The sequence below is a fragment of the Festucalex cinctus genome, chromosome 2 (genome assembly GCF_051991245.1).
Source record: "Festucalex cinctus isolate MCC-2025b chromosome 2, RoL_Fcin_1.0, whole genome shotgun sequence".
NCBI lineage: Eukaryota > Metazoa > Chordata > Actinopteri > Syngnathiformes > Syngnathidae > Festucalex > Festucalex cinctus.
Window position 1 is genome coordinate 27,453,466 of NC_135412.1, and position 25,368 is coordinate 27,478,833.

The following is a 25,368-nucleotide window of genomic DNA, read 5'->3' on the forward strand; positions in this document are numbered from 1 at the left end:
TTTTAAATGTGGCAATTTTGATTGCTTTACAGTTATCACTAATTTACTTTTTGCTTCTTCTTTACTAGCTGGCACCTTGTTTCAGTTTGACAGCTCCTTTGGTTAAATTATAAAACATTTGAGAAAGTAACATTTGATGTTACACATACTCTTATGGATAATATTTATATCCTGTACATGTTTTCACAAAAGGGACAATTTCTTCCCAGGTGTAAACACTTATTTCTCATGGTCTGTTCATTATTACAGTATAACTTCTGCTATGATAGACAGATATGTCCAGCAAATTGTGTGCTGACTGGTCGAACTGGTGACAGGGGAAACTTTCCAATGGGGTGCAACTGAGCGAGTGTCAGGGGAGTCTTTTTTTGGTCCTTCTAAATACATTTTCACCAGAATATGCACTCTTAAAGGATCATTCTGCAGTTTGTCCCTTTTTACTCACGACTGCCACCTCTGGCCCAAAGTGTACCTGCAGCATCTGTGTTCAGCTCTTTTTTTTGTGCGTGTGCACGATCTGAAAGTGAGAGCCACAGTTGACAAACGAAGATATGACTTCAAATGAGGTTAAGAAAAACTGAGTAAAACAGTCAGGGCTCTTTGTACTCATCTGGGCATTGGTGGAGCATGTATGATGTAGAAAAAGCTTTAACATTAACCTTTTAAATGGCACAATGCACTTTAAAAAATAAAATGAAAATTGTGTTTTTCAGGTATGTTGAAGCCCCTCAAAAGGCCATTCATTCATCAGAAGAATGCAAACAAAAAGCAACCTGGTGCTAAAAATAATACAAAAAATTTAAAAAAAAGTCTGACAAAAATGCGCATTTCAGCAAGATTATTTATGAGATGAATTCACACCATCAAAATAAAACTACAACTTCATACAGTTGTTTCTCGTAGAAGAATAGAAAACATTTTGTTTGCTTTGTGTGTGCAGGACGACGCGACCAATCAGTGAGCAAATTCTCCTCCTCCACACGGACATAAGTATTGGGACACTTGCAGTGAAAATGAAAGGTGAGTTAAAGGTTGTCTAGTCATCTTTATTTTCGTTGTATACAAATAGTTATGCATCTGAAGTGCTGGCATACATCAATTGTGAAATTAAACAGCAATTTAGGTCTTAAGTTATCATGTCTGTGAGTGAGCCCTTCTACACTTGAGTCCCACTGTTAACATGGCTAAGTCATGTGTGTTTGGCCGTGTCATGCGCCACACGGGTGCATTGATTGAACAGTGTCATTTGATGGTTTGGAGAAATGCTGCATAACCAGTGATAATAAATTGACGATATGGGTGCTCACAAAAAAACAAAACAAAAAAACATCGTTTCTTCCGACTGAGGCGGAAGAACAGACTACCAAATATCCAGCCAATTGATCGTCATGCAAACAAGATCCGGTCTCAATACTGGCCCAGCGGTAGAAAGCAAGCAGCTGGGTGTCCCAATACTTTTGTCCAAATACGCATGAGTCATGTTTAGCTTTTGACTAGGTTAGTATTGTTTTTTTTTTCATTGTGAAAACAAAAACAGAAGCAACATTCCATCTGTTCAAAAACAGATTTCTTGCTGTGATTCTTGTCAAACAAGAATTGTGTTAATTTTCAACAAATTAAATAGAACGAGAACATACAAAGTAATAACACAACACTGGTGAAACAAACATGCTAAAGTGTGCGCGCTGATGTTGTGTACGTGGTGAAGCTAGTTAGCTGCTGAATGGGGAATACGTCTGTCTCTGCGTAGTGTACTTTTGGGGTGGGGGTGCGCCGCAAACAAGCGCTTGAAGTGCGTGACTTGTCCTCTACGCTAGCCGGCTTCAACGCCGTTAGCTGGCCTGCCAGTGTCGCACAGACAGCCGCCTCACGACGGAAAGGTCGTGCAGCAGGCGCTTGATTCGCTGTTTGAGCTGCGGCAGGCGGGACAACGGCTCGGGAGGCTCCAGCTCGCCGGAATGGTCCAACCATGACTCCAAAACTGAGAGGGGAAAGGGAAATAAAAACACATATAAAAGAAAAAATAAATGCACATCTTACCATCCAGGTCCCTCTCGATGACGTCCATCCTGGTGCTGATCTGCTGGTGTAGACGCTCCACATGCTCCAGCAGGTTCAGCTGGCACTCAGTCACCGAAGTCGGTGAGGATAACAATGTCGCCGGGTGAGCACGCGCACCTTCGTCTCCGTTTGCGCACGTGCGCTTTGTGCTTTTGGCACAGCCTTGCCAATCATTTTCATCATATCCCAAGTCGTCACGCTTTATTTGCTGGAAAGAAGCGCACAAAGGGGCGTTCAGCAATCAGAATTCTCGTTTTAATCAACTGCCCTCTACTAGGCTCCTTTCTTGTCATATGCAATGTGAGAATGATTCTGCTTGTGAAGTCTATTTATGAGAAGGAATTACAATCACAAAAAAAGGCACTAAGGGGGTCGTAAAAGTGGCTAAACAGTCAATGTTGACTGCGCTTATGGAATCTAGCTCATCTTTGCAAATTTCCCAATTGTGGGACTAAAAACGGTTATAGCTTTGAACTATGAAGCTGCAAAAATAAATAAATAAATACAATTGTAATTTTCCTGACGAAGAAACTCTAATCAAACTTATTAAACATTCTGTTCCTCGCTGTATCTTGCTCGCGAGTAAAAAATAGGTCATCGCTGGCGTTGTCAGGTTGCCGTGGCAACAGCTGCCGTGTGATGAGCAAGGCTTGTGCGTCATGCTGCTTTTTCCTGCATGTTATGCTCACCTGTGCTTGACCCGATTCCAGTTAAAACAAATCTACGAAAAACAGTGGGACAAAATCCCTCCACAATATTGCAAAAGATTCCTCAGCAGTTATCACAAAGCTTGATTTTAGTTTTTGCTGCTTTGAGTGGCACAACACAGTATTGGGTTCAGGACACTATTTAAAAAATTGTGTTTTTTTTTTTTACCTTTATTGATGATGATGTGATCATATTTTAAGACAATAAATTCATCACTTTAAAAAAAGGGTAAAAGAGTCACAGGGAGCTAGTGGTGAACACCGTGGCCTGTCTTGCAGTTCTGAGGTTTGGGGTCTGAAACTAAAAATAATAATAATAATAATAAAATAAAATAAAAAATAAAATAATAAAATCAGCACAACTATGGTAATGAGTTACGCACAGAGCCAATAATGGTTAAATAGCGCAAGACCCACAGTATTCCCACCCATGCTGAGGCGTTTCGCATAACGAAACATGTAACTAGAGACATTTTTTTATTTTTTTTTTATCATAATTTTGTTCATAACTTGAAAAGTAAAAAAACAAAAGGGTCGTTGGTAACTAGAGGCTCCACTTTTCAGGAGACCCCAAAAATGGCATGTTTGTTCACCCATTACCATTGCATCATCAAAGAGAGAAAGCTGTTTTCATGACACCCAAACGTGTGGGCTGATCAAAAGTATAGATTTTTGAAATATGTAAAATTTGCCTAATTGTGACTTATGAGGTTTCTGCTGAATGTCAGCGATATGTGTCCTGTGATTTACTGGTGACCACAACATTCAATTGTGATATAGATTTACAAAAAAAAACAACAACAAAAAACACCCAGGTAATGGCAAAGAATTGTTCACGGCACTGTATGTCTGTTTCCGTTTGTGTTTTGCTTTGAAACCGTTCCATCTTCTTACCTTCTCCACCTCATCGAGTGGCTCTCGTTTCACAGTGGCTGTCGGTTTGTCCTTTGACTTTTCCCACAACGAACCGGGCTTCTGGTAGCAGTGCTCGCTGCTGACGTAACTGACGGGGGGCTCTCCTCTCGGCTTGTGCACCTCCTCTGGCGTCCACGGCAATCGCCACAGCTGCAGGTCGGGGTGCGACGGCGTGCTGCGTGGCCAGACGACATATACGGGAGTTAGTCACATTATGTGTAAGGAAATTTTAAGTGATAAGTTTGTGGCAAAAATCAAGCAAGTCAAGTTGAGTCCCCGCTAAAATTTCAAGCAATGTGAGTCAAGTCATTACTTGGCTTAAGTTACATCTCAAGCCATACAATCAAGCTCGCTCACTCGTCAGGTCATGTGGCTCGATTCCCACACCTCGAACGAGTGCAGACGAGTACTCACCCCAAGAGGCTGATCTTCAGCTGCAGGCCGTTGAGGACCTGATTGAGGCTGTGCGTGTGCGCCAGGAGGCCGCTGGTTTGCGTGATCTTGGAGGCGTTGCTCTCAGAGTAGTTGTCCCGCACGAAAGATAGGCCGAACATGTGCCCGGATGATAGCAAGTCGGGCTCGGACAAGTAGCACTGAGCCCGCCTCCAACCTGGACAGACAAAGATGGTCGTACTCAATGATCAAATGCAAGAGACACTGACAGAAGTCAAAATCTTTCTTTGGATTCTTATTTTCAACTATTAACTGAAACCCCCTAAAAATATTAACTCATTTGCTCCCCAAAACGTATAAATACGTTTCTTAATACTTTGTCTTTCACTCCCAAAAAACGGATTTATACGCGTTTTGTTTTTGTTTATGCGAGAACATACAGAAGGGTTTGATGCAGCTTCTACCAGAAGAGGTTGCTTAAAGCAATGGTAGTTATTACATAAAACGGCCAGCAGGGAGCTTCAGAGTATAAGAAATCAGCCAGGGCCATGTTGCAACAAGCTGTTTTTCCCAGTATTTTCAACAGGTTTAAGAATAATGATGAAACTTAGCTATATTCTAATTAGAGCTGTCAAACGATTACATTTTTTAATCAGATTAATCACATCTTAGAATTTTATTCATGATTAATCACTTCATTAAAAAGGCTTTTTAATCAAAAAAATTTTGCCCGCCAAATTTAAACAGGACCTGTTAAGTGTTAATTTTTTCAACATTTAATGTTGAGAACATCAAAAATCTTCATCCACTGCACACACTCATTCTGCTCGTTTTCTAATCAGTTAATTACTTGCACAATTTAAGATGGAAAAAAATGACCCCATGAACAAATATTCTGAATGTCATACGCAAATATTTATTAAATGCATGTAGTTACGTTTATTGCTCAAACACAAACTGTGCTACCTTTAACGTATCCACCCGTTGTCAGATAAATGATTACCTGCGGTCAAAATTAATAGTGTGATTAATCTGCATTAACACATGACTAATGCTATATTTTTGTGATTAATTAATTAGTTAACGCTTTAACTTTGGCAGCACTAATTCTAATACTAATTGCCACAAAACTGAAAGAGATAGAAATATAGTTTTTTTCCAGATGAAAGAAGAGACTCTAATCTTTCTTTTGGTAGGTTCCATGTTTTTATACCAATACAGCAAAATATTTTGTGGACCTTGCAAAACCAGTCAAAATCCAGTCAAACCGCTGGGAGCAATGAGGGTTGCTTCAGTGAAAATGGCTGCAAGTGAATGACGTATTCTTGATAATATCTGTATTCCAAAATCTGATTGATTGTTTCATTCATTGACTGATGAAAAACTGTTTGTTGTGTATATTTGTCTCCCACCTGTACAGTGTCTGCAGTAGTAGCAGATGTAGCTGCGTGGGACGTTGTCCTCGTACAAGCCCATACAGGTGCCGTGCTGCCAACACAAACACGACTCGCACTGCGGACAACAGCGTGGAACGCCGTCATTTGCGCTCAGGTGCCTCAAAACAAACCATGCGTGCAGCTCACCTGGATCATGAAGTCGTTCTCCTCGTCCACCTCGCACACGCACCTCACCACCTCGCAGTCTTCCATCCCCGTGGCGCAGGGGGGCGCGTCCTCGCCGCTTTCGGCCGTCAGCGTCGACCAGTCGCTGCCGTCGTCCACTGAGAAAAACAGGACGAGGGTGATGTGAATTGCCGACAGCGGTTCGGATTGTGGCGTGTGTCACCATACATGCGTGTGTGTTGGGGTGCTCTTTGCTGAGTTTGAATGGGATGGAAGACAAGGCCAAGCCGTCGTCACTACTGCAAATTTCTGAGGAGACAAAAAAATGTATAGATTATAGCATAGTCAAAATTCTATTCTTCTTTTCATACGCCTTTAAAGCAGTCCTTCTTAAATTGGGTGGTGGACCCCAGGGAAGATTTGATTTTTATATTTTTGCCATACTTGAATAAAGCGTAATTGCACATCCACTACAGTAGATGGCGTTGGCACTCTCAGTGTCAGGAAGTGTGCAAGGAATATTAGCACTTCTGCACAGATGTACTGAGAATAATTTTAGATATATTTTTTCTTCTTCCTGGGGGGTGTAACAAAAAATTATTGAGAATTATTGCTAGAGAGACCAAGTATGACGTGTAGAAAATACAATTGTAAAGTGTATTTTAGTATCTACTCGTGTTGTCAGGTGATCAAAATTTTTAATCGTATTTAATCGCATGAATTCAATAGTTAACCCACGATTAATCACAAATTTTATATCTGTTCTAAATGGACAATAAAATGTACAATAAAACATTTTTTTCCTGAGTTTTGAACTCTGGTTAACATAACAGTGGAAAAAATGTTAAACTAATAGAAATATGTTTACATCTTTTAGTCGATGATACAGTAATTTCATAAAAATTCATAACAATTAGCTAAAATTCAAAAGATGTAGTGTACGGTTAAAAAAAAGTTTGATATTGATTTGAGGTCATTTTTCTGCCACTAGATGGCATAATTGCATTTGTAAAACAGTGGTGACAGCTCAGTATATTTTTCTTTTCATATTAAGAGCTATCTTTAACATGAAATAACTTGTGAAATTCTGCACATTTTTAAAATTGTAAAATCCCCTTGTGACCACAAATATATGCATTATTAAATTTATTACTGCTAAGTTTTGATATGGACGTGTCTGCTGCGATGAGACTGGAATTCCCCCAGTACAGGCTTTCCATGTAAGGGACGGTCATGAAGCGCATGTTAAAAAAAATTAGCGGCGTTAAAGGAACTTTAAATCAACTCAAAATTAATGCACTAATTAGTATCAATACATTAATTTATTCACTGTCACCACTTTTCAAAGCAGAGTTCCCATATTGTTAGCTGTATTAATGTAAATCTTTCACAGAATTTTGTTCTGTGACAATATAATTCAGTTAAGCACCTAAACTACCAAAAGAAACAGTAGACCGTTCCATTAGTTGTTGTTTTTTCCAATATCGTACTCGGGTGCTATGTGGCTGTTACCTGATTGACTCATCTTTTTCTTCTTCTTCTTCTTTTTCTTCTTCTTCTTCAGTTTGGCCCTTAGAAGGTTTTTCCTCTCTTTCCTGCCGTGATGACTCTTGTCCCTCTTCATCTCTGCTGGCAGACAAAACACAGCCAAAAGGCTGGATTTACACACCATGGTTCAAGTGAAACTACTTTTTTGTTGTCAAGAGGCATAATTGGGAAATGTGAGTTTTACTAGCCAAATGCAGTTCTATTTCGTCCCTCCCGACCGCCAGGGCGGTGCTTTAAGCACTGAATGTTCCTTTCGCGCATGCGCAGTTCGAGTAATGCATACCAAATTAGTCACCTGTGACCCCTTGGTGACCCTAGAAGGGTATAAGTTCCGGTGTCACCCAAGGTTCGTCTCCTCTTTTCTTCTCGCGTGGCGTATGCATACGACACATTTTCGAAGAGTGTAAGAATTGGGATTTGTATTTATCCTCTTGACCGCGCCGCTTGGAGCCTTGTGACCGGATCGGTCGGAGCTGCGTAGTTCGCCCTCCAAAGGCTGCGGCGACGGTGTTTTTCTTTCCTTCGTTCGTGACCCGACGTGGTCGCGTATTCTAACCTCCCGTGGGGTAAGGTTATTGACTACTTGTTGTCTGCTTTGCCGTCTAATTTCCGCGTCTACTGCGGTGTTTTGAGTTTTTTTTGTGTGGCTAGCCTCGCGTTAGCGCCCTGGCTACCACGGCTCGTGGTTTACCCTATTTTCCTCCGCTGGCTTTGGCAGCGTTAGCGCTTCTCTCGGTTTATTAGCGCCGCTTTCTCCGACGGTGTTGCCGTTTGGTTGTTGCTTTTCTTTTTGTGCCTTTGCTGGTGAGGGCAGCGTCAGCGTCCCCGCTCCCAGCTTACGGCGTCGCGCTTCTCGCTCGATTGTGTCTTACTTACTTTTGTGCGTGCCCCGCCTGCGGTGCGCACCTGGCTTCAGCTGTACAGGTGGCGTTCGCGCCCCTTCTCTCAGCTTGTCGCCGCTTTCGCGACTGCTGTCTGCCCCTCCCGGCCGTCGGCCGCTCCGTGTGCGTCTGCTGCGCAGGTGGCGTTCGCGCGCCTTCCCTCAGCTTATCGCTACTGTTAACGACTAACTGTCTTCCCCGGCCCTCCGTCGGCTTCTCGGTGTACGTCTGCTGCGCAGGTGGCGTTCGCGCGCCTTCCCTCAGCTTATCGCTACTATTGACAACTGGCTGTCTGCCCCCGCCCTCCGTCGGCTGCTCGGTGTGCGTCTGCTGTGCAGGTGGCGTTCGCGCCCCCTTCCCTCGGCTTATCGCTGCTTTACCGGCTTACTGTTTGCCCCGACCCACGCGTCGGCTGCTCGGTGTGGGTCTGCTGTGCAGGTGGCGCTTGCGCCCCCTTCCCTCAGCTTCCCGCTCATCGCTGTTTGGGCCTCTTTGTGTTCACAATGGAGGACTCCCGTTGCTGCGTGGACTGTGGTATCCTCTTTGAGGCCTCCGATGTCCTGGACGATCGCTGCCCGAGGTGTCTTGTTTCTGACCGTGCCGGTGATGGCCGGGCCTGCAGTCCTGGTGTCAGTGACCCCAGTCCACTGGGTCATCTGTCGTCCTCCCAACCAAGGCGCCGGAAACGTCTCGGTGTGTCCTCTGCTGTACATGCCCCCCCCAGGAAAAGGGTGGCGCAGCGACGACTCGCTTCGGAGGTTGGGCACCTTCAGGCTGAACTGGCAGAGGTGAGATCTCTTCTGCAGGACCGTCACCCTCCCACACTTACGGGGGGGCCGGGACCACCTGCCCTGCCCATGCCGCGACCATCCACCCCGCCCATGCCAGTGCTTCCTCCTGAGGAGGACGCCATTTCCTTGGCAGCTTCGGCTTCCTTTTTTCATGACGACGACCGTGACCCGGGGTCTGTGGTTTTGGGACCAAACTCTCCAGCGTCCGCCCAGAGTTCGTCCAGTGAGGCGGGGGATGGTTCTATACGGGCTGTCCTGCGCAATGCCTTGGACCTCCTGCATTTGGAGGTGCCTCCACAGGCTCAATCGGCGTCTGAGAGCGCTTTCTTCCGGCGCAGGCGCCCTTCCTCGGCCTTTTCTGTCCCCGCATCTGAGGACTATCTGCGGGAACTGCATGTTTGCTGGAGGGATCCTGGGGCTCTCTCCCGCCCTTCGGCTGATGGCCGTGATTTAGCATCGATGCACGATGCTGCTAGTGTTGGCTTGGACCGGATGCCTGCTGTGGAGCCAGCTGTCGCATCCCTCATTGTGTCCCCGGAGGGGACCCTTCGGCCATCTGTGCGATGTCCTCGACCCCAATGTCGTGTGACTGACGACCTTCTCACACGGGCCTATGTAGCTGGTGCACGTGCTGGTCGCATTGGGAACTCTTTGGCTCACCTCATGCTTGCTCTCTCTACATCTCTGCAAGCGGACAGCGTGGAGGCTGCTGTGTCCTTCAGTGATGCAGCCCTCCAGGCTTTTGCCCTCATGACTAGGGAACACGGCCGACTCAGGTCCTTCCTAGTGCAGGCGCGCCGCCAGGTGTGGCTAGCGCAGTCCCCCTTGTCGGAGGCCTCTAGGAGGGCCCTCCGTGGTGTTCCTGTGGAGCCGGGGGAGCTTTTTGGTTCTGCCGCTGTGGGTGCACTGGAAAGGACGGTTAAGGCTCATGAGACCAGGAAGCAGCTTTCCAGCCTCAATAGGGCCCTGCCTCCCCAACAGGGTAGGCCTGGGGCACGCTCTGGTTTTCATCGCTTTCCTCAGCACTGGCCTGCCGAGGCTTATGGCACCCGGCGACCCCCGCAGAGGCCCGCCGAGGACTTTCGCTCCTCCGCCCGCTTGCCTTCAGGGCAACCACGGGCTGCAGGCCCCACCCACCGTCCCTCTCGGGCCCCTAGGGGCCGGAGGGCCAGGGACTGTGGCCTTGGGGCCGGCCGTCGGACATTTTTCCCACCAGCAGCTCAGTTACTGGCCTGCTCGTGCCTCGGACCCATGGGTGGTCTCCATCTTGACCCACGGGTACGAGCTGCAGTTCCGACGCCGGCCTACTGCTTCCTGTCGGGTCAGGGTGACTCATCGCCGACCCGGCAAAAGCCTCAGCTCTGGACCAGGAGCTGTCCGCCCTCCTGGCCAAGGACGCGATCGAGGCCGTGGACCCCCTGGCGCAGCCCGGGGGCTTCTACTCGACATACTTCCTTGTCCCAAAGAAGACCGGTGCTCCCTCGCTCCGCGGGTCTTCACTCGGTTTGTGAGGGCTGCTCTGACGCCCCTGCAGTCTGTGGGCATGAAGGTGCTGCCGTACCTCGACGACTGGCTCCTCTGCGCGCCGTCGCGGGCTCAGGTGATCCGGGACACCTCCGATCTCCTGTCTCATGTGGCCCGGTTGGGTATCAGGGTCAACTTGCCCAAGTCCTCTCTGGTCCCCTCTCAGCGGACGGACTTCATTGGTGTGACGTTGGACATCACGGTTATGAGAGCCCACCCGTCTCCTCACCGAGTCGACGATGTTCTTCGCCTCCTCGCGCACTTTCGAGGGGGCAGGCTGTTGCCTTACGTCGCCTACTTGCGGCTTTTGGGCAAGCTGACGTCCATGACGGCTGTGGTCCCGTTGGGCCTGCTGACACTGCGCCCACTACAGAGGTGGCTGAACGGCTTCCACTTGGACGCCAAGTGGCACCGCCACCGGAGGCTCAGGGTGTCCCGTCGGTGCCTCCTTGCCCTGGCACCTTGGAGGGAGAGGGCTCTTCTATTGAGCGGCGTCCCGCTGGGTGTGGCCCCGGCCCGCCGCGAAACAGTCACCACGGATGCCAGCCTCACGGGCTGGGGTGCTGTCTGGCAGCACAGGACGGCTCAGGGAAGTTGGTCTGTGCGCGACAGGGCCGATCACATCAATGTGCTGGAGCTTCGGGCGGTGCACTTGGCACTCATACACTTCTTGCCATACCTGAGCGGACGGCATGTTCTCATACGGTCGGACAACACCACGACCGTGTTTCACATAAACCATCAGGGCGGCGTCAGGTCCGCCCGTCTATTGGAGATCTCCCAGCTCCTTCTCAGGTGGGCTGCTCCCCGTCCGGCCAGTCTACGGGCCACCTATCTGCCGGGGGTTCGGAACCAGCTCGCGGACTCTCTCTCCCGTCGGGGTCCTCCTCCGGGAGAGTGGCGCCTCCACCCAGAGGTGGTGCGCATGATTTGGAGCAGCTTCGGCACGGCGGAGGTCGTTCTCTTTGCCTCCGAGGACTCAACCCACTGCCCACTTTGGTTTTCCCTGAGCGAGGCCACCAGCCCTCTGGGTCTGGATGCTCTGGCGCAGCCGTGACCGGAGTGCCTTCTCTACGCCTTTCCGCCGCTCCCTCTGATATGGCTGAGGCTTCAGAGAGTTCTTCAGGAGGGGCACACGCTGTTGCTGATGGCCCCCTTCTGGCCGGCCCGGACGTGGTTCCCCCTGCTCCGTCAACTGTGCTCCGGCGAGCCGTGGCGTCTCCCCGACAGGGAGGACCTGTTGTCTCAACAGGGAGGTCGGGGTTGGCATCCCGACCCACGGCGCCTTCGCGTATGTGTTTGGCCACTGAGGGGCCCCAACCGCTGCTGACCGGCTGTACAGAGTCTGTCACGCGGACCATTCTTAATGCAAGGGCACCGTCCACTCGGCAACAGTATGCCAACAGGTGGAAATTGTTTGTGACGTGGTGCGGAGAACGCGGGGTGGACCCTGTTTCGTGTTCCATCCCCACCATCCTGGATTTCTTGCAGTCCCTCCTGGATAAGGGCAGGTCTCAGTCGACTCTGAAGGTGTATGTGGCAGCTATTTCTGCCCGGCATGTTGGTGCTGATGGCGGCTCCGTGGGGCGCCATGAGCTGGTGTCCTTGTTCCTCAGAGGGGCTCTGCGTCTTTGTCCCCGCCCGGCTCCTCGGGTTCCGGCGTGGGATCTGCAGTTGGTGCTGGACGGCCTGTGCAGGCCTCCCTTCGAGCCCCTGGCGGGGGCGGACCTTCTATGGGTGTCGCGCAAGACTGCACTCTTGCTCGCCGTTGCCTCCGCCAAGCGCGTCAGCGACCTACACGCTTTATCGGTTAGCCCTGAATGCCTGCGATGGCACCCGGATGGCGCCGGCGTCACTCTGTGGCCGAACACTGCCTTCATTCCCAAGGTGTTGTCTGGCTCTCGTTCTAACCAGCCTCTACGGCTTAAACGTTATGTACCCACTCCTGCTGATGGCGGGGACAGGCCGGAGCTCTTGTGTCCGGTGAGAGCCTTGCAGTGTTACATTGACGCTACGGCAGGCATTCGTACGTCTGCCCAGCTTTTTGTTTGTTATGGTGGTCCTACCAAGGGCTCCGCTCTCTCCAAGCAACGCTTGTCTCACTGGGTCGGGGATGCCATTCGCCATTCCTACCTGCTGTCTGGCCGCCCCCTGCCGTCAGGGGTGCGCTGTCACTCCACCAGGAGCGTTGCCACGTCTTGGGCCGCCCTGAGGGGTGTTTCCCTGGAGGATATCTGTGCTGCTGCCTCATGGGCGACGCCTTGCACCTTCTCCAGGTTTTATAGCGTGGATGTCGCCTCTCCCCATCCGCTTGGCGTGATCTTGGGTCCTGCTGGGGCTTCTCAGTGAGGTTTGTGTCTGAGATCCCTCGCGACTACGCCGGTATTAGTCATTCAGTGCTTAAAGCACCGCCTTCTGGCGGTCGGGAGGGACGAAATAGAACGAAAGTTACAACTGTAACTACGGTTCTATGAGTCCCGGACGACCGCCAGGGCGTCCTGTCGCTCGGAATCCTCGTGTTCACGCGAGAAGATTCCGTAGGAAACGAACCTTGGGTGACACCGGAACTTATACCCTTCTAGGGTCACCAAGGGGTCACAGGTGACTAATTTGGTATGCATTACTCGAACTGCGCATGCGCGAAAGGAACATTCAGTGCTTAAAGCACCGCCCTGGCGGTCGTCCGGGACTCATAGAACCGTAGTTACAGTTGTAACTTTCGATTGAAAAACTGATATGTAAATTTTACACGAGAGGAGTACTGTGTTTCCACTGTCAACCGTGGTTGAAGGAACCAAAAACAGATCTGTCCTGTTACTGTACCATTTTGTGCTACAATTGTATTGGAATAACCAATTAAGGGCCTGAACAATATGCATTTTTTTTTTAGGTCGATGCCGATACTGATTTTTGGCCGGAAAAAAACAAATACTGATTACCAATTAGTCTGCCGATTATTTAAAAGAATACTTGACAAGTCCACAGTGTGACCTTATCAACACATTTAATTAAGTATACAAGGTTATTGTATAGATTTACGTAGTGTATAGTGGAAGTTATTCTTTTTGTCATGTTTAGTTTTACAGTTAACTCCAACTAAGGTGTCATTAATAAACAGCTTAAAGGACGCTTAGGGACAACAGAATAACATACGCTAGACACTTGCTTGCTGCTAATGCTACGCAAGCAAAATGGTGCATTCAGGGTACTTTCACAGCGTCGGACACTTCGGCTTTTATTCAATTATCACATTTTAAGAGGTAAACAGAATTGGTTATTTGGCCCAATTAGCCGATTGTTTTGGCCGATGTTTAAAGGGCAATAAGGGCCCTAATTAGAAATGGACGAAGACAGACATACTTCATAAGACATATCAAATCAAATCTTTTTTTTTTTTTTTCACTCTTTAAAATAAAAGAAATGAAAGGGGACAGAAAGAAGTAAAACTTGTTTTGTCTGCCCCTAATCAACACACACAAAAAAAAGAATCAACACAAAATCAATGACAGCAAGAAGTCAAGATGCTTTTGGTGTTACAATACTATCTAATAATTCAAAAATAATTCAACTGCATATCCTTTTGCTATATATATTTTGGCAGTAAATATGCTTGTATACATTTTTTAAAAATACAAATAGATTGAGAAGATTTTGTTATTCCAAATTGACTGACACCTTGAGTTGAAATACATCATTCTTTATGTTTTGTTCTGTATTTAGGTTTAGAAAAAATGTCTGTTCTTCTTAATTTATACTCACTTTTCCTTTTTATAAATCTAGTTTATATATTAACTGGTAGAATTTCGTGGTGGGCTTTATACATTATTTTAAGGCGGTTAAACCCCATCAATTCATTCAATTTTAAAATCTTTAGTAGTATAAATAATGGATTTGTGTGGTCTCTGTATCAAAAATAACACGGATAGCACATTTCTGTATAAGAAAAATGGGTTCGGTCTAAGTTTTGGCAGTACACCTCCACACTTCAATGCAATATCAAAGCAATACAAATGTAATACAACGACAGTCAAGTGGCATGAGCCGACCTGTTACCATGGTCCTGTGCTCTCTGTTGTCAGGTTGACAGGCGATGCTTGCCGTGTCATACACAAAGTGGCTGCTCTCAGAAGTCGAGCGCTTCCTCCTACATCAGTTACGTAACGTAAAGTCAGTAAGTGATCAATATGCATGCAAGAATGAGTGAGTGTGACGTGATATAATGCTAATGACAACTGACTTTGGCATGTCTTCCCCCGCCGGACTGCTTTGCTCCTCTGGCAGCTGCTGTGGCTGCTGCTCCGCGTGGTAGTACTTGATGTGGTAGTGGAGCAGACTGGCCTTCCGGAAAGACTTAGTGCAGCCCTCCGACGGACACTTGAAGGGATTGTGGTCCAGTTCGATGGAGAGGATGGGGGGAGGCTGGTTCTTGATCACCCTGTACACTGACGCACAAGCGCTCAGATTAGTCCCGGACCTAAAACATGTTTCATTAAAAACATGAACAGCCAAAGGTGGCCAGTAGTAACAACCTACATTTACTCGGTTACATTTAATGCAACTTTTTAGATTAATTGTACTTGTCAGAGTACGTAGTTTTAATGGAATATCCTTTTTACTTTAACTTGAGTATGTTTGTCAACAAGAAATGCAAATTCATTCCACTCCCTACTCTTATTTTTTCCTCAAGCTGTTACTACTTTCACAATCCATTTGTTTCGGTTGTCAGAGAGACTTCAATCACATGACGGTTTCACTATTTCTCCGTAACCAATGGCAACTTTTGATTAAACATCACCAATCAAACAGAACCAGGCAGTCACATGACCACAAAGATGACCATTCTTGTGGGTGAATTTGCCTTAATGACATTTTATGACACAGATTTACTTTAATAATGTTTTAGTGAGTGTTATTCTGGAAATAAAGAGGTCATTCTAGTTTTATTTAAAATGTTTACTTGTCCAATTATAACAATATACACCATAGTTACATATGTAACATTTTATTGAATCAAGATAATAAAACTAATATAATTTAGAACAAAGTTGAGGGTAGCATGTTGACTTGGCCCTCGGCCTACCCTAACAATTAGTGTTGTTCCGATCAAGGTTATTCTAGTTAACTAAAACTAACGAAAAAACAAACTAAAATTCAAAAAATGAAAATGCTTTTTAAAAAAATGAAAACTAACTGAAACTACATTTTATGCTTACAAAACTAACTTAAACTAACTATAATTATAGCAAACATGTCCTTCATTTTAGTCTTTGGTAATTAATTTAATGCATGATCCTTTGGGGATGATTTTAAATGTGCTTTTAACTCATTCACTGCCAGTCATTATAGAAATTTTTTACATTTCCAATACTCACGTGATATTACATTCAATAATTATATATAAACCGAATCTACCAAATAACAGAATAGACTCCCTACTTTTTGTCCCGTCCCGTTCTTTTATAATTGACAGCAGAAAAATGTAGGTTTGCCAAAATACAGCCATTTCTCCCATGGACTCTGAAACTGTGTTTATTTCCTATAAAATGGGGCAATGATGTCATCTACCGGTGGTTGGGCATCAGTAAAGTTGTTTCCAAGTTTGATATTTACAGTGGAGCATGCTCAGATTCGCCCCCATTTATCACCGCTCTAAAAAATACAATTGACAAGTATACTTGTCAAAGGCAGTGAATGAGTTAAGTAGATTTATTTTGATATGAACCGGAAAAAGCACGATTGAAAATGTGTCACACAGAAGTGACGTCATCTAGTAGCAGCCAGTAGAAAAGTACCTTCAGATGATGTCGCTCACATGGTGGTTTCTGAATATTGCGCAAAAGTAACACACATTTAAAAAAATAAAAATAAAACTAATACTAAAACTAACTAAAGCTAAACTAAAACCAAACATTTATTAAGTAAATAAAACTAATAAAAACTAACAAAACCACCCTGAAAACTAATTAAAATTAAGTAAAAAAAAAACAAAAAAACTCAAAACGAAATATAAACGAACTAAAATGAAAAATTCCAAAATTATAATAAGTACTATATCAGCGTTGGAAGTCATGGTATTGATACCACTGTTTTAATGCAGTATAGGGGCCTCTTCCGATACTAGTATTGGTATCGGAACAACACTACTAACAATGAGAGTGCCGCTGCCACATACTATAGAGGATGTGCAATTACATTTTATTCTCGTATGGGGGGGGGGGGGGGGCAAAAACGAAATGTTCCCTTAGGTCACACACGCCCCACCCATGGCATCACACTGCCTTACTATTTGAGAAGGATTGCACTAGGATAACTAAATAATTTATGAGTTAAAGCAATCAATTCATTTGTCAACAGTTATTTGATAAAAATCTATTTTTCCTTCAATTGTACAATAAGGAAAATTCATGTTGCCTAGAAGACTTGGGCGCTAGCTTAGCTTAAATAGCATAGCTGACTCCATGTTGTCCTCCTTCAGACAGCAAATTAGTTGAGATGGAAATGACAGCAGGTGGTTAGCGAGTGGTTAGCACGTCCGCCTCCCAGTATTGAGGAAACGACAGCACCTCTGCTGGCCGCAACCAAGTAGTACACTCCCTTTGGCCTCAATCACTTCGGGACAAAATGAACAATCCATCCGTCCATTTTCTTAACCGCTTATTCCTCACAAGGGTTGCGGGGGGTGCTGGAGCCTATCTCATCTGGCTATGGGCAGTAGGCGGGGTACACCCTGGACTGGTCGCCAGCCAATCGCAGGGCACACAAGGAACGACCAACCATCCACACTCACAAGCACACCTAGGAACAATTCGGAGCGCCCAATTAACCTGCCATGCATGTCTTTGGAATGTGGGAGGAGACCGGAGTACCCGGAGAAGACCCACGCAGGCACGGGGAGAACATGCAAACCCCACCCAGGAAGGCCGGAGCCTGGACTCGAACCCAAGTCCTCAGTACTGGGAGGCGGACGTGGTAACCAGTCATCCACCGTGCCGCCCTAATGAACAAATCATTTTATACAATTTGGAAGCGAAATATCTGGTGACTTACGTGGTTCTCTGCTGAATTTGTGAGTGGTGGGCAGGTGGGACTGGCGCTCCAACAGCACATCTGCTCCAGGCAACACAGGTACAGTAAAGCCAATCTTTCATCAATGGATGTGTGTGTGCTGTAGGACTGTGCGTGCAATGAAATGTATTCAATAGTGGGTTATTTTATTTATTTATTTATTTATTTTTAGCTGCTGTTGTAGTTCAAGGTACATCCCTGCTAAAACGCATTGCTTCGAGAGGAACAAGCTTATTGTTTAACTTTAACATTTGTTATATTCCAGTAGTCTTTATTTTACATGAATTTATTCAACATTTTTCACATGATATTTTCTTGTTTTTGGATTTGCGTGACTGGTTGTAAATGACTCAGTGTGTTTGTTTACCTTTGTTGATGTGAGCGAGATTTGGGTCAGCAGGCTGGCTGAGCTCGCTTGTGACTTGCTGCTCGTGAGTCTCACTGTTTGCATCGGGAGCGAGCGGAAGACTGTTGGCTTCTGGTGGAGGCAACAACGCCGATGATGATGAGGATGAAGATGACGAAGACGGCTGCGGCCCCTCTTCGCCTTCGGCCTTCTCCTCCTCTTTCTCCTCATTATCCTCTTCATCTTCTCTTCCTTCTTCCTCACAATCCTCCTCGCTCTCTCCTTCTTCCAATCCCTCGCTGCCCATGGTCGTCTTCTCACATTTAGACTTCTGCAAACGTATACAGGTTAAAAGGCATTTGTGATTGGTTGAATCGGGTCCAGTAAGTTTGTAGTATTCCTTACCTTTTGTAAGGCTTTGACCTTAGGGGGCTTCACGGTCCGAACCACGCCATCATAGAAGCGTACGGTGTAGGAGTCTAAAACACATTCGCAAATTAGATCTGGACACAAGTTTGAGATGTGTGAAAAATTTTTATTTTTTAATGTCTTTAATGTATCAGAATGTAATCAGATTTTTTTTCACTGTTATTATAAACATCTCACATCGACATCTGTAAACAATTCAATTCAAGGACGCATCTGTTGAGGAAGGACGCATCTGTACTTGCTCCTGCACTCGCTCGTGAATCTAACTACTTGTTGATTTTTGCATTGGGATTTTTAACTACATTGTTGCAGAATGCCTGGCGGAAAAAGAGCTGACGAGAATGAGGAGATAAAATCTTCTCTTAAAAAACTCAGTGGAATGGTTGCCGAATTACTTGAAATGAAGAAGAGCATTGAGCCACTTCTTCAGGAAATACAGCAATTGAAGAAAGAGACACAGGAAAAAGATCGACGCATTGTTGCCTTGGAACAAAAAGTGGATGATTTGGAACAAAATCTTCGTATCAACGATGTGATAGTCACCGGTATCAAGATCAAGCCGCGCCGTGGCCCTTTGAGAGCTGCGGCTAGCACGAGCACGGAAGATTCTGACCAATATTCAGGGAACGAGACTGTGGAACAGCAAGTGACACTTCAACTCAGAGATTTGGGATTAACTGTTGATCCTGCGCACATTCAGATGTGCTTTTCGCTTCCAACTGGAGGGACACGACCACCGGCAGTTCTGATCAGGTTTGTTGACTGAAAGAAAAAGATTGCTCTTCTGAGAGACCGTCACAAGCTTCGTGGGAAACATGTCTACATCAACGAAAACCTCACCAAACGAAATGCTGACATCGCCAAAAAGGCTCGACAAATGAGAAAGAATGGACTTATCGAAAGCACGTGGACAAAAGACTGCCGAATTTTTATTCAAACTAAAGATAACTCTGGTCAACTAAAAACACGAATCGTGAAAGGAGCTGAGGAATTGGCAGCGCTTGAGAGACAACAGTAATTCACAATATCACAACAACAACATCACTAATTACCCAAAGCTGGAGTTGTATATGATTATTTGCTGACTTTGCCAAGGCTAACTCTTGTTTATACACCTGCATTGATAACATGTATTGCTGTTCCCGTTTGAATCTAAATATTGTCTGGCTCGAATTCCGTTTGGACATTTGTTCTAACAGTCAAGGCTACATGATAAGGCTGTATTGTGGCTCCAATGAATCTGCTGTCAATACGCAAAATGGGGGTTGGTGGTCTGGTTCCTGGAATGCAGCTGGCGTGGGCCGCTCTGCTGGGTGAGCTAGGCTGGGCAGCGCACAGGAGTCATCAGATCCACAACGTACTAGCAACCAGTGGTGCTACCTGACCAGAATCGAGTGCTGAAATTGCTTGAAAGCAATGGGCCGAATGCAAGCCGATCTACTCTTCTGGAAAGCACAACATGTGTGAAAGCTGATCCGAGGTCAGCGAAGACCCTACTGGTGAAAGAGAAGAATTGCGCTTGCCTTGGCTGCTCGCCTGGCGGGGTGGGCTTGCTGGTGGCGTCTGGGGACCGACTCACCAGTGCCAAATGACTGGGACTAGCCACAATCTACACACGGACATTCAAGATGAACTGAGCGAGCAGTGTCTGGGATAGTATGGGATGGATAACGATAAAAATTAATGACTATTCTAATAATGTATATGATTGATGCGTTATAGTAATGGGTCGGTGGGGACGGGTCTCGAATAAGCTTCGGCTTCTACCCGTCAGCCCTTCTTTCGGATGTCAACGTTGCAAATGATGTGATGTGATTGATGTAAACTGTAATGTGTCCGAAAGGAAAAAATGAATAAACTAACTAAACTAAACTAAACTAAACATCTGTACTCTACACTCTAAAAACAGTTGGGTCAAAAGTAACCTATGGATCAAAAATGGACTGATCCACTTTATGGAACAATTTGACCCAATTTTCTGGGTTGTTTGATACAAAATGACCCCATTTTTAGATCCAAGTAAAGGATCTGACCAAGATTTACAAGTTTTACACTAAAAGACCCATTTCTTGACTCAAAGCTGGGTCAAATTGAACCAAGTAGAGGATCAGTCCATTTTTGACTCATAGTTTTGATTAGGGGTGTTAAAAAAAATCGATTCGGCGATATATCGTGATACTACATCGCGCGATTCTCGAATCGATTCAATAATAGGCAAAATCGATTTTTTATTTTTTTTATTTTATTTTATTTTTTTTATTTTTTTTAATTTTTTTTTATTTTTTTTTTTTTTTTAGGATTCACACCTTAAGCATGGAAGAATGTTATATGAACGGAACATTAAGCCTTAATATTTTATTTCAATGCTGTTCAAACATGAAACAAATTACAACCTCTATAAGACTGAAATTTCAGATAAATAAATAATACATTTTCATATAAATCTCACACTCTACAAGCTTACTGATTAGTATTTTCTAAATTTGAATGAAAAAAAATCGCAACAATCGACTTATAAATTCGTATCGGGATTAATCGGTATCGAATCGAATCGTGACCTGTGAATCGTGATACGAATCGAATCGTCAGGTACTAGGCAATTCACACCCCTAGTTTTGATTGACTTTTAAATAAAAGTACCAGTTACTTCTATTCTGATAGCAACAGAACCTCCTTGGCAGAGCTAATTGTGTTAATGTGGGTTCACCGTCGTCGTTGACACGCAGGATTTTGGCCGGGTAGAAACGACAGTCGGTCCAACAGGCCAGAACCTTGGTGCCGGAAACAAATGACTGAGAGAAAAAGAGAGGAAGAAAACATTGATGAAGGTTGTAGGAATAATTGTAAATAATAAATTATCATACATTTGCTGAAATGAAGAATGCTTTGCCTTGCTCCGCACTCACATTCACATAGCCTAGCTATGTTATCTTAAGATAAGTTATCATACATTTGCTGCAATGAAGAATTGCTTCTGCTTGCAATGAAGAATCCTTTGCTCTGTTCCCACTCACATTCACATAGCCTGGCTATTTGAAGATGAGTCAAAAAGCTGAAGAACCACAACTAACGCAGCAGAATGGTTAGAGCCAGTCTGCTGAGGTCGCCTGTTTTCTGTTAAGAAATTATTGCAAACTTGACCACGCGTACTCAGCAATCTTCCACTCACATGCACAACACATAGACAAACAAGTACACTGTGTTCCAACTATGCCTTGAATTTGCATTTTTAGGGTTGGAACGCCCATGTAACTAGGGGCGTGGCCACGTGGAAACCAAATAAAAAGAGAGGGTGAGGATAGGATTCTTCAGAGTGCAGAAGTGAATTGTATCAGTCAGTTCCTCTCCTCTCTCCTCGCGAGCCTTGAACTGAGTGTCTTCTCTCCTTTTTTTAATAGATGTCAAACAGGTAAACCTGACAAAGGTATAAGAACTGCTGGCAAGGTTGTCAATTTCCATGTAAATTGATACATATTTACGGAATTATATGAACTGAAGCACATAAATAACTACACACCCATTACTGGATTATGACGTGTTTTTCAAGGAATAACCCATTCGAGTTGATTTGGAACTTGTTAACGTGGACACAAATAGCAAATGGGGGTTTTGGGTGAGAGCATGAGCTCTAATTCTTATTATCATCTTTGTTATTATGTGTGTATGCGCGTCTCACCGACGACACACTTGTCGGATTGAGGCCCCGCCTTCCCCTCAAAGTGACTCGCTCCAGTGGCCGCAGGTATGGCGAATTCCAGTGGAACCATTCGTCGTGGCGGCGACTCCACCGGCGGTAGTGGATGAGAACGCGTTCTTTGTCGTAGTCGACTTTGTCGATGGTGGCTGAGTACCTGACAGCCCAACCAAAAAAACCCACAAAATATTCAAGTCTGGTACATGTAAACATTCTCAGTGTTGTTAGCATGCTGCGCTGTGAGTATAGCGCATACCAGTTCTTGTGGCGGTCTCTTGCCTGCAGTTGAGCGCCCACTTCAAACTTGATGCCCGTTCTGTCTGGAGGAGTCTTCATCTGTCCACAACAAGGTAAAAATTTTAAGATTTATTCTCAAATCAGCCCCGCTTGTTCAGTATGATGTCCTGTTAAATTAAAATGCCATTCAAAGCACATTCTACTGACTGGTGTATGTTTTTTCATGTTTCTTGTAAAATGTTTCACTTTGTACCTTGCGACTATTAATACAGCCATTCATTTTGTATCCTGCTTATTTTGATTAGGGCCGAATCACCCTGAATTGGTCAGAAGTCACTGTAAGGGCATACATAGGCGAACAGTGACTGTGAAACAGCTCTAATATAACGTACATAACTATGATAACATTTAATAACAATTAGAAAGGAGGAGTATTACAAAGGCAACGTTGTTTTAATCAAGTATTTTAATATCACCTTGCAAGATCAGAAGAGTATAACATCACCTTGAAATAAAATACACATTTGATGACGTTTAAATAACACTCGAAATGCTGTCCGCCCGATTCACGCGTGTAATTGAACGAATTATGACATTTGCACCAATGAACTTTTCGATGTCGTTTGACAGCTGGACTACGGGTTTGACATGTCTGTTTATATACGCTTCCTGTGTGAAAGCATCCCATTGGCAAGAAACAGTCAGGGTGCGCGTTCTTGACTTTTCATTGGTCGTCGGCGCTGTCAGTGCAACACAAAGGCCCGCCCTTTGCCTGCCTCTGCCTCCATACTGCTATCTGGATTATCTCGATTTAGGTCATAAACTCAATTCAAAACTCTTACACATGACACAGCGGCCTTCTACGTACAAAAGTTAGAGCACATAGCCGCGCACTTTGATTTGTTCATCTAATTTTGGACTGTAAAATCGACGAGTTGGCGTTTTGTGGGGCTGTGCTCCTCCATTGATTATAACTAGACGAGCTAACGGCTAGTAGTCCCACAGACGAGGAGTACGAGCGCAGCGTTAAGTGTCATTTTAATGACAAGTTTCGTGACGAGCGACGCGCTACACACCTTCAGCAACTACCCGAGCCCTTTAATATGACTCATCAACACTTGTGGATCCTTCGAAGTGGAAAGGATGAAGCGAAAAGCTTGTTTACCTCTCCCGTTTGTCAGCGCAGTCAGTGAACGCTCTCATGGGTGACGTCACATCGACCTGGCATGTTGGCGCATGCGCTATCTGGTTCAACGAATGACCTATGACCGCTAGGTGGCGCCATTTATGCTGCATTCTGAGAAAGTTGGAAATCGGAAAAAATCTAGTAGTCCCCGCCTCTCCACTGCGTCATTCTAGAATGTTTTTTATTTTGCCAGCTCGTGGAGGGAAAAAATAAAATAAATTTCGGAAGAATTATTGTATGATTTTCAGAAATGCAAAAATGTTTGGTTAGCTTTTTCCAGACAGGCGGAAAAGGGACTAAGACAAGTTTCTCTCTAGGGAGAAAAATTAAGAGGAAAAACCTTGTACCTATAGTAGAATCTTGAATGAAATATGACAAAGACACAAGAAGTTTCCCAACGTTTTGTTTACCGACATTTTATTGCATCTCGTCATTTCAAATGGCACAACAGTTGACAGCCATAAGGTGGAAAAAAAAAAAATTGGTAATTTTTGAAGCTGAAAACTTTCCAAGGGAATGAACCAAAATTTTTCAAAATCAAATGTTACTAAATTGAAATTGAAGGTGAATGTGTGAACTTTCCATTCATGCTTCCAGTTTGGAATATTTCCAAAATTATCTATCTTAATTTCCCATGGAAATGTCTGAAACCCCTTTGCAACCCAATATAAATAATTGCATTTAATTTGTAATCTACATCTGTGCTTTTCTAGAAAAAAAAATTGCATCTTTTTTTTCTGAACTCAAGGCATGTTACAAGAATAGTTACATTTTTAATTTTAATAAATTTACTTATTCCCAATTGAAATGAGACTTCTCTCGTTACACTTTAATTTAAATATTGTAAAACATAAAAATACAACTTAATTCTCATAAGATTATGACATTTTATCTCCAACAAACATCTGTTCTTGTAAAGATTCAGAATTTTTTATTTTTTTTGTCCTTGGGGAATGTTTTTTTTTTTCCATCTTAGAAATAGACAACTTTTCATTCCTATGACATTTTATGATACACCTGGTAAATTATGTTTAATGGATTATGAGGGGGGTCCTTTGAAAAATGTCTCCTGTAAGGGGTCACCGAACACAAAAGGTTCAGTGAAGGATACAATAGTGTACTTTTGTGTGGATTGACCATGAAGGATGCAGCAAAGCAAGAAACAAAGCAAGTGCTTGGTGTTTGTAAACAAACAAAACAAAAATCCATCCGAGGATAAGACCTGCAAATCCTCATGGACAAAATAAAACACAAAGCCAAAAAAAAAGAAAATGACATTGCTGGTTTTGTCCAAGTTGAATGGTCATCCCTTGGCTTGACTACCTGAAGGAGTGCCTGAAGTGCACACTCCTTCTCTTCAGCTTCTCGGGATTGTGCGACGCCATGTGCGAGAACTCTCGGAAGATGTCCAGGTATGTGGCGTCTCCTGAGGAAGAACCACAGACCAGGATGAGGACGCATACTGGATGAGAAGGGGGGCAAAGGAAGGATGTTTTGATATGCTAATGAACAAAGCCCTTTTCAGGCTGAACGGTAGCCACGGCAACGGCTTGGTCCAACCACACTGCATCTTTTGTGTCCCGTCAGTGCTCCCAGGCTCAATTAAAAATAAACAATGAACCTCTCTGACTGAGTGTGCGAGACAGAAGAATTTCCTTTGATTGTATTCCAGTCAGGACAGTCCAAACACTGTTTCCTGTAGCCACATTCGTATGAGGACATTAATAAACTTCCCAAACTCAAAATAGAACTGATACATTAGAAAGGGAATATGATGTAAATAGTGACAGTTTCAAGGCTCCCTCTGACCTCAGTATGACTTCTGTTCCTTATGTTGAGTATGCATTATCATTCTTATCTTTTTTTTTTCTTACCACTGTTTTTGGATTGCGCCATTATTCTCCAAATGAGCATGTTTACATTGCACCTTGTGGTGCAATGACAATAAAGGTATTCTGATTTAGCTATTCTGTTTTGGGGAATCTGTGCACATGTGGTGGAAAACGCAGACCGTTCTCAGGAATGTTTT

At 44.6% G+C, this 25,368-nt stretch overlaps 2 protein-coding genes across 6 annotated transcripts in view; both read right to left on the reverse strand.

Moving 5' to 3' along the window:
* Positions 1 to 823: 823 nt before the first annotated feature.
* Positions 824 to 23,400, reverse strand: LOC144014340 (PHD finger protein 20-like). Of its 3 annotated transcripts, none has more exons than XM_077514119.1 (17): positions 23,319 to 23,400; positions 22,173 to 22,252; positions 21,899 to 22,073; positions 20,930 to 21,014; positions 18,199 to 18,272; positions 17,815 to 18,124; positions 17,430 to 17,489; positions 14,620 to 14,824; positions 14,429 to 14,526; positions 7,151 to 7,264; positions 5,867 to 5,947; positions 5,660 to 5,796; positions 5,489 to 5,588; positions 4,098 to 4,293; positions 3,663 to 3,858; positions 2,041 to 2,269; positions 824 to 1,981 (listed from the first exon to the last, which is right to left on the reverse strand). In XM_077514119.1, exons 2-17 carry the CDS (start codon positions 22,250 to 22,252, stop codon positions 1,833 to 1,835), a joined length of 2,289 nt encoding a protein of 762 aa, XP_077370245.1. In that variant the 5' UTR covers positions 23,319 to 23,400; the 3' UTR covers positions 824 to 1,832. The 3 variants fall into 3 exon arrangements, with proteins under 3 accessions (XP_077370245.1, XP_077370243.1, XP_077370244.1); XM_077514117.1 differs by having other exon boundaries at positions 7,151 to 7,267; XM_077514118.1 differs by having other exon boundaries at positions 7,151 to 7,267; positions 23,230 to 23,359.
* Positions 23,401 to 23,745: 345 nt separating this feature from the next.
* Positions 23,746 to 25,368, reverse strand: part of LOC144014342 (arf-GAP with coiled-coil, ANK repeat and PH domain-containing protein 3-like) — a 35,042-nt gene continuing 33,419 nt past the window's right edge. For 2 of the 3 annotated variants that reach the window (XM_077514120.1, XM_077514121.1), the window contains exon 25: positions 23,746 to 24,765. In XM_077514120.1, the coding sequence (XP_077370246.1) occupies positions 24,659 to 24,765 (107 nt within the window). In that variant the 3' untranslated portion in view covers positions 23,746 to 24,658. The remainder of the gene's footprint in view (positions 24,766 to 25,368) is intronic. The other variant, XR_013282450.1, reaches the window with a different exon arrangement.

Excerpts from the sequence above, each read along its gene's own strand:
- LOC144014340 (XM_077514117.1), bottom strand. The coding sequence starts at position 22,252 with ATGAAGACTCCTCCAGACAGAACGGGCATCAAGTTTGAAGTGGGCGCT. Across the intron at positions 18,273-20,929 it reads CCTGCGTGTCAACGACGACG|ACTCCTACACCGTACGCTTC; the intron begins GTGAACCCACAT and ends AATGTGTTTTAG. Across the intron at positions 5,797-5,866 it reads GCACCCCAACACACACGCAT|TGGACGACGGCAGCGACTGG; the intron begins GTATGGTGACAC and ends TGTTTTTCTCAG.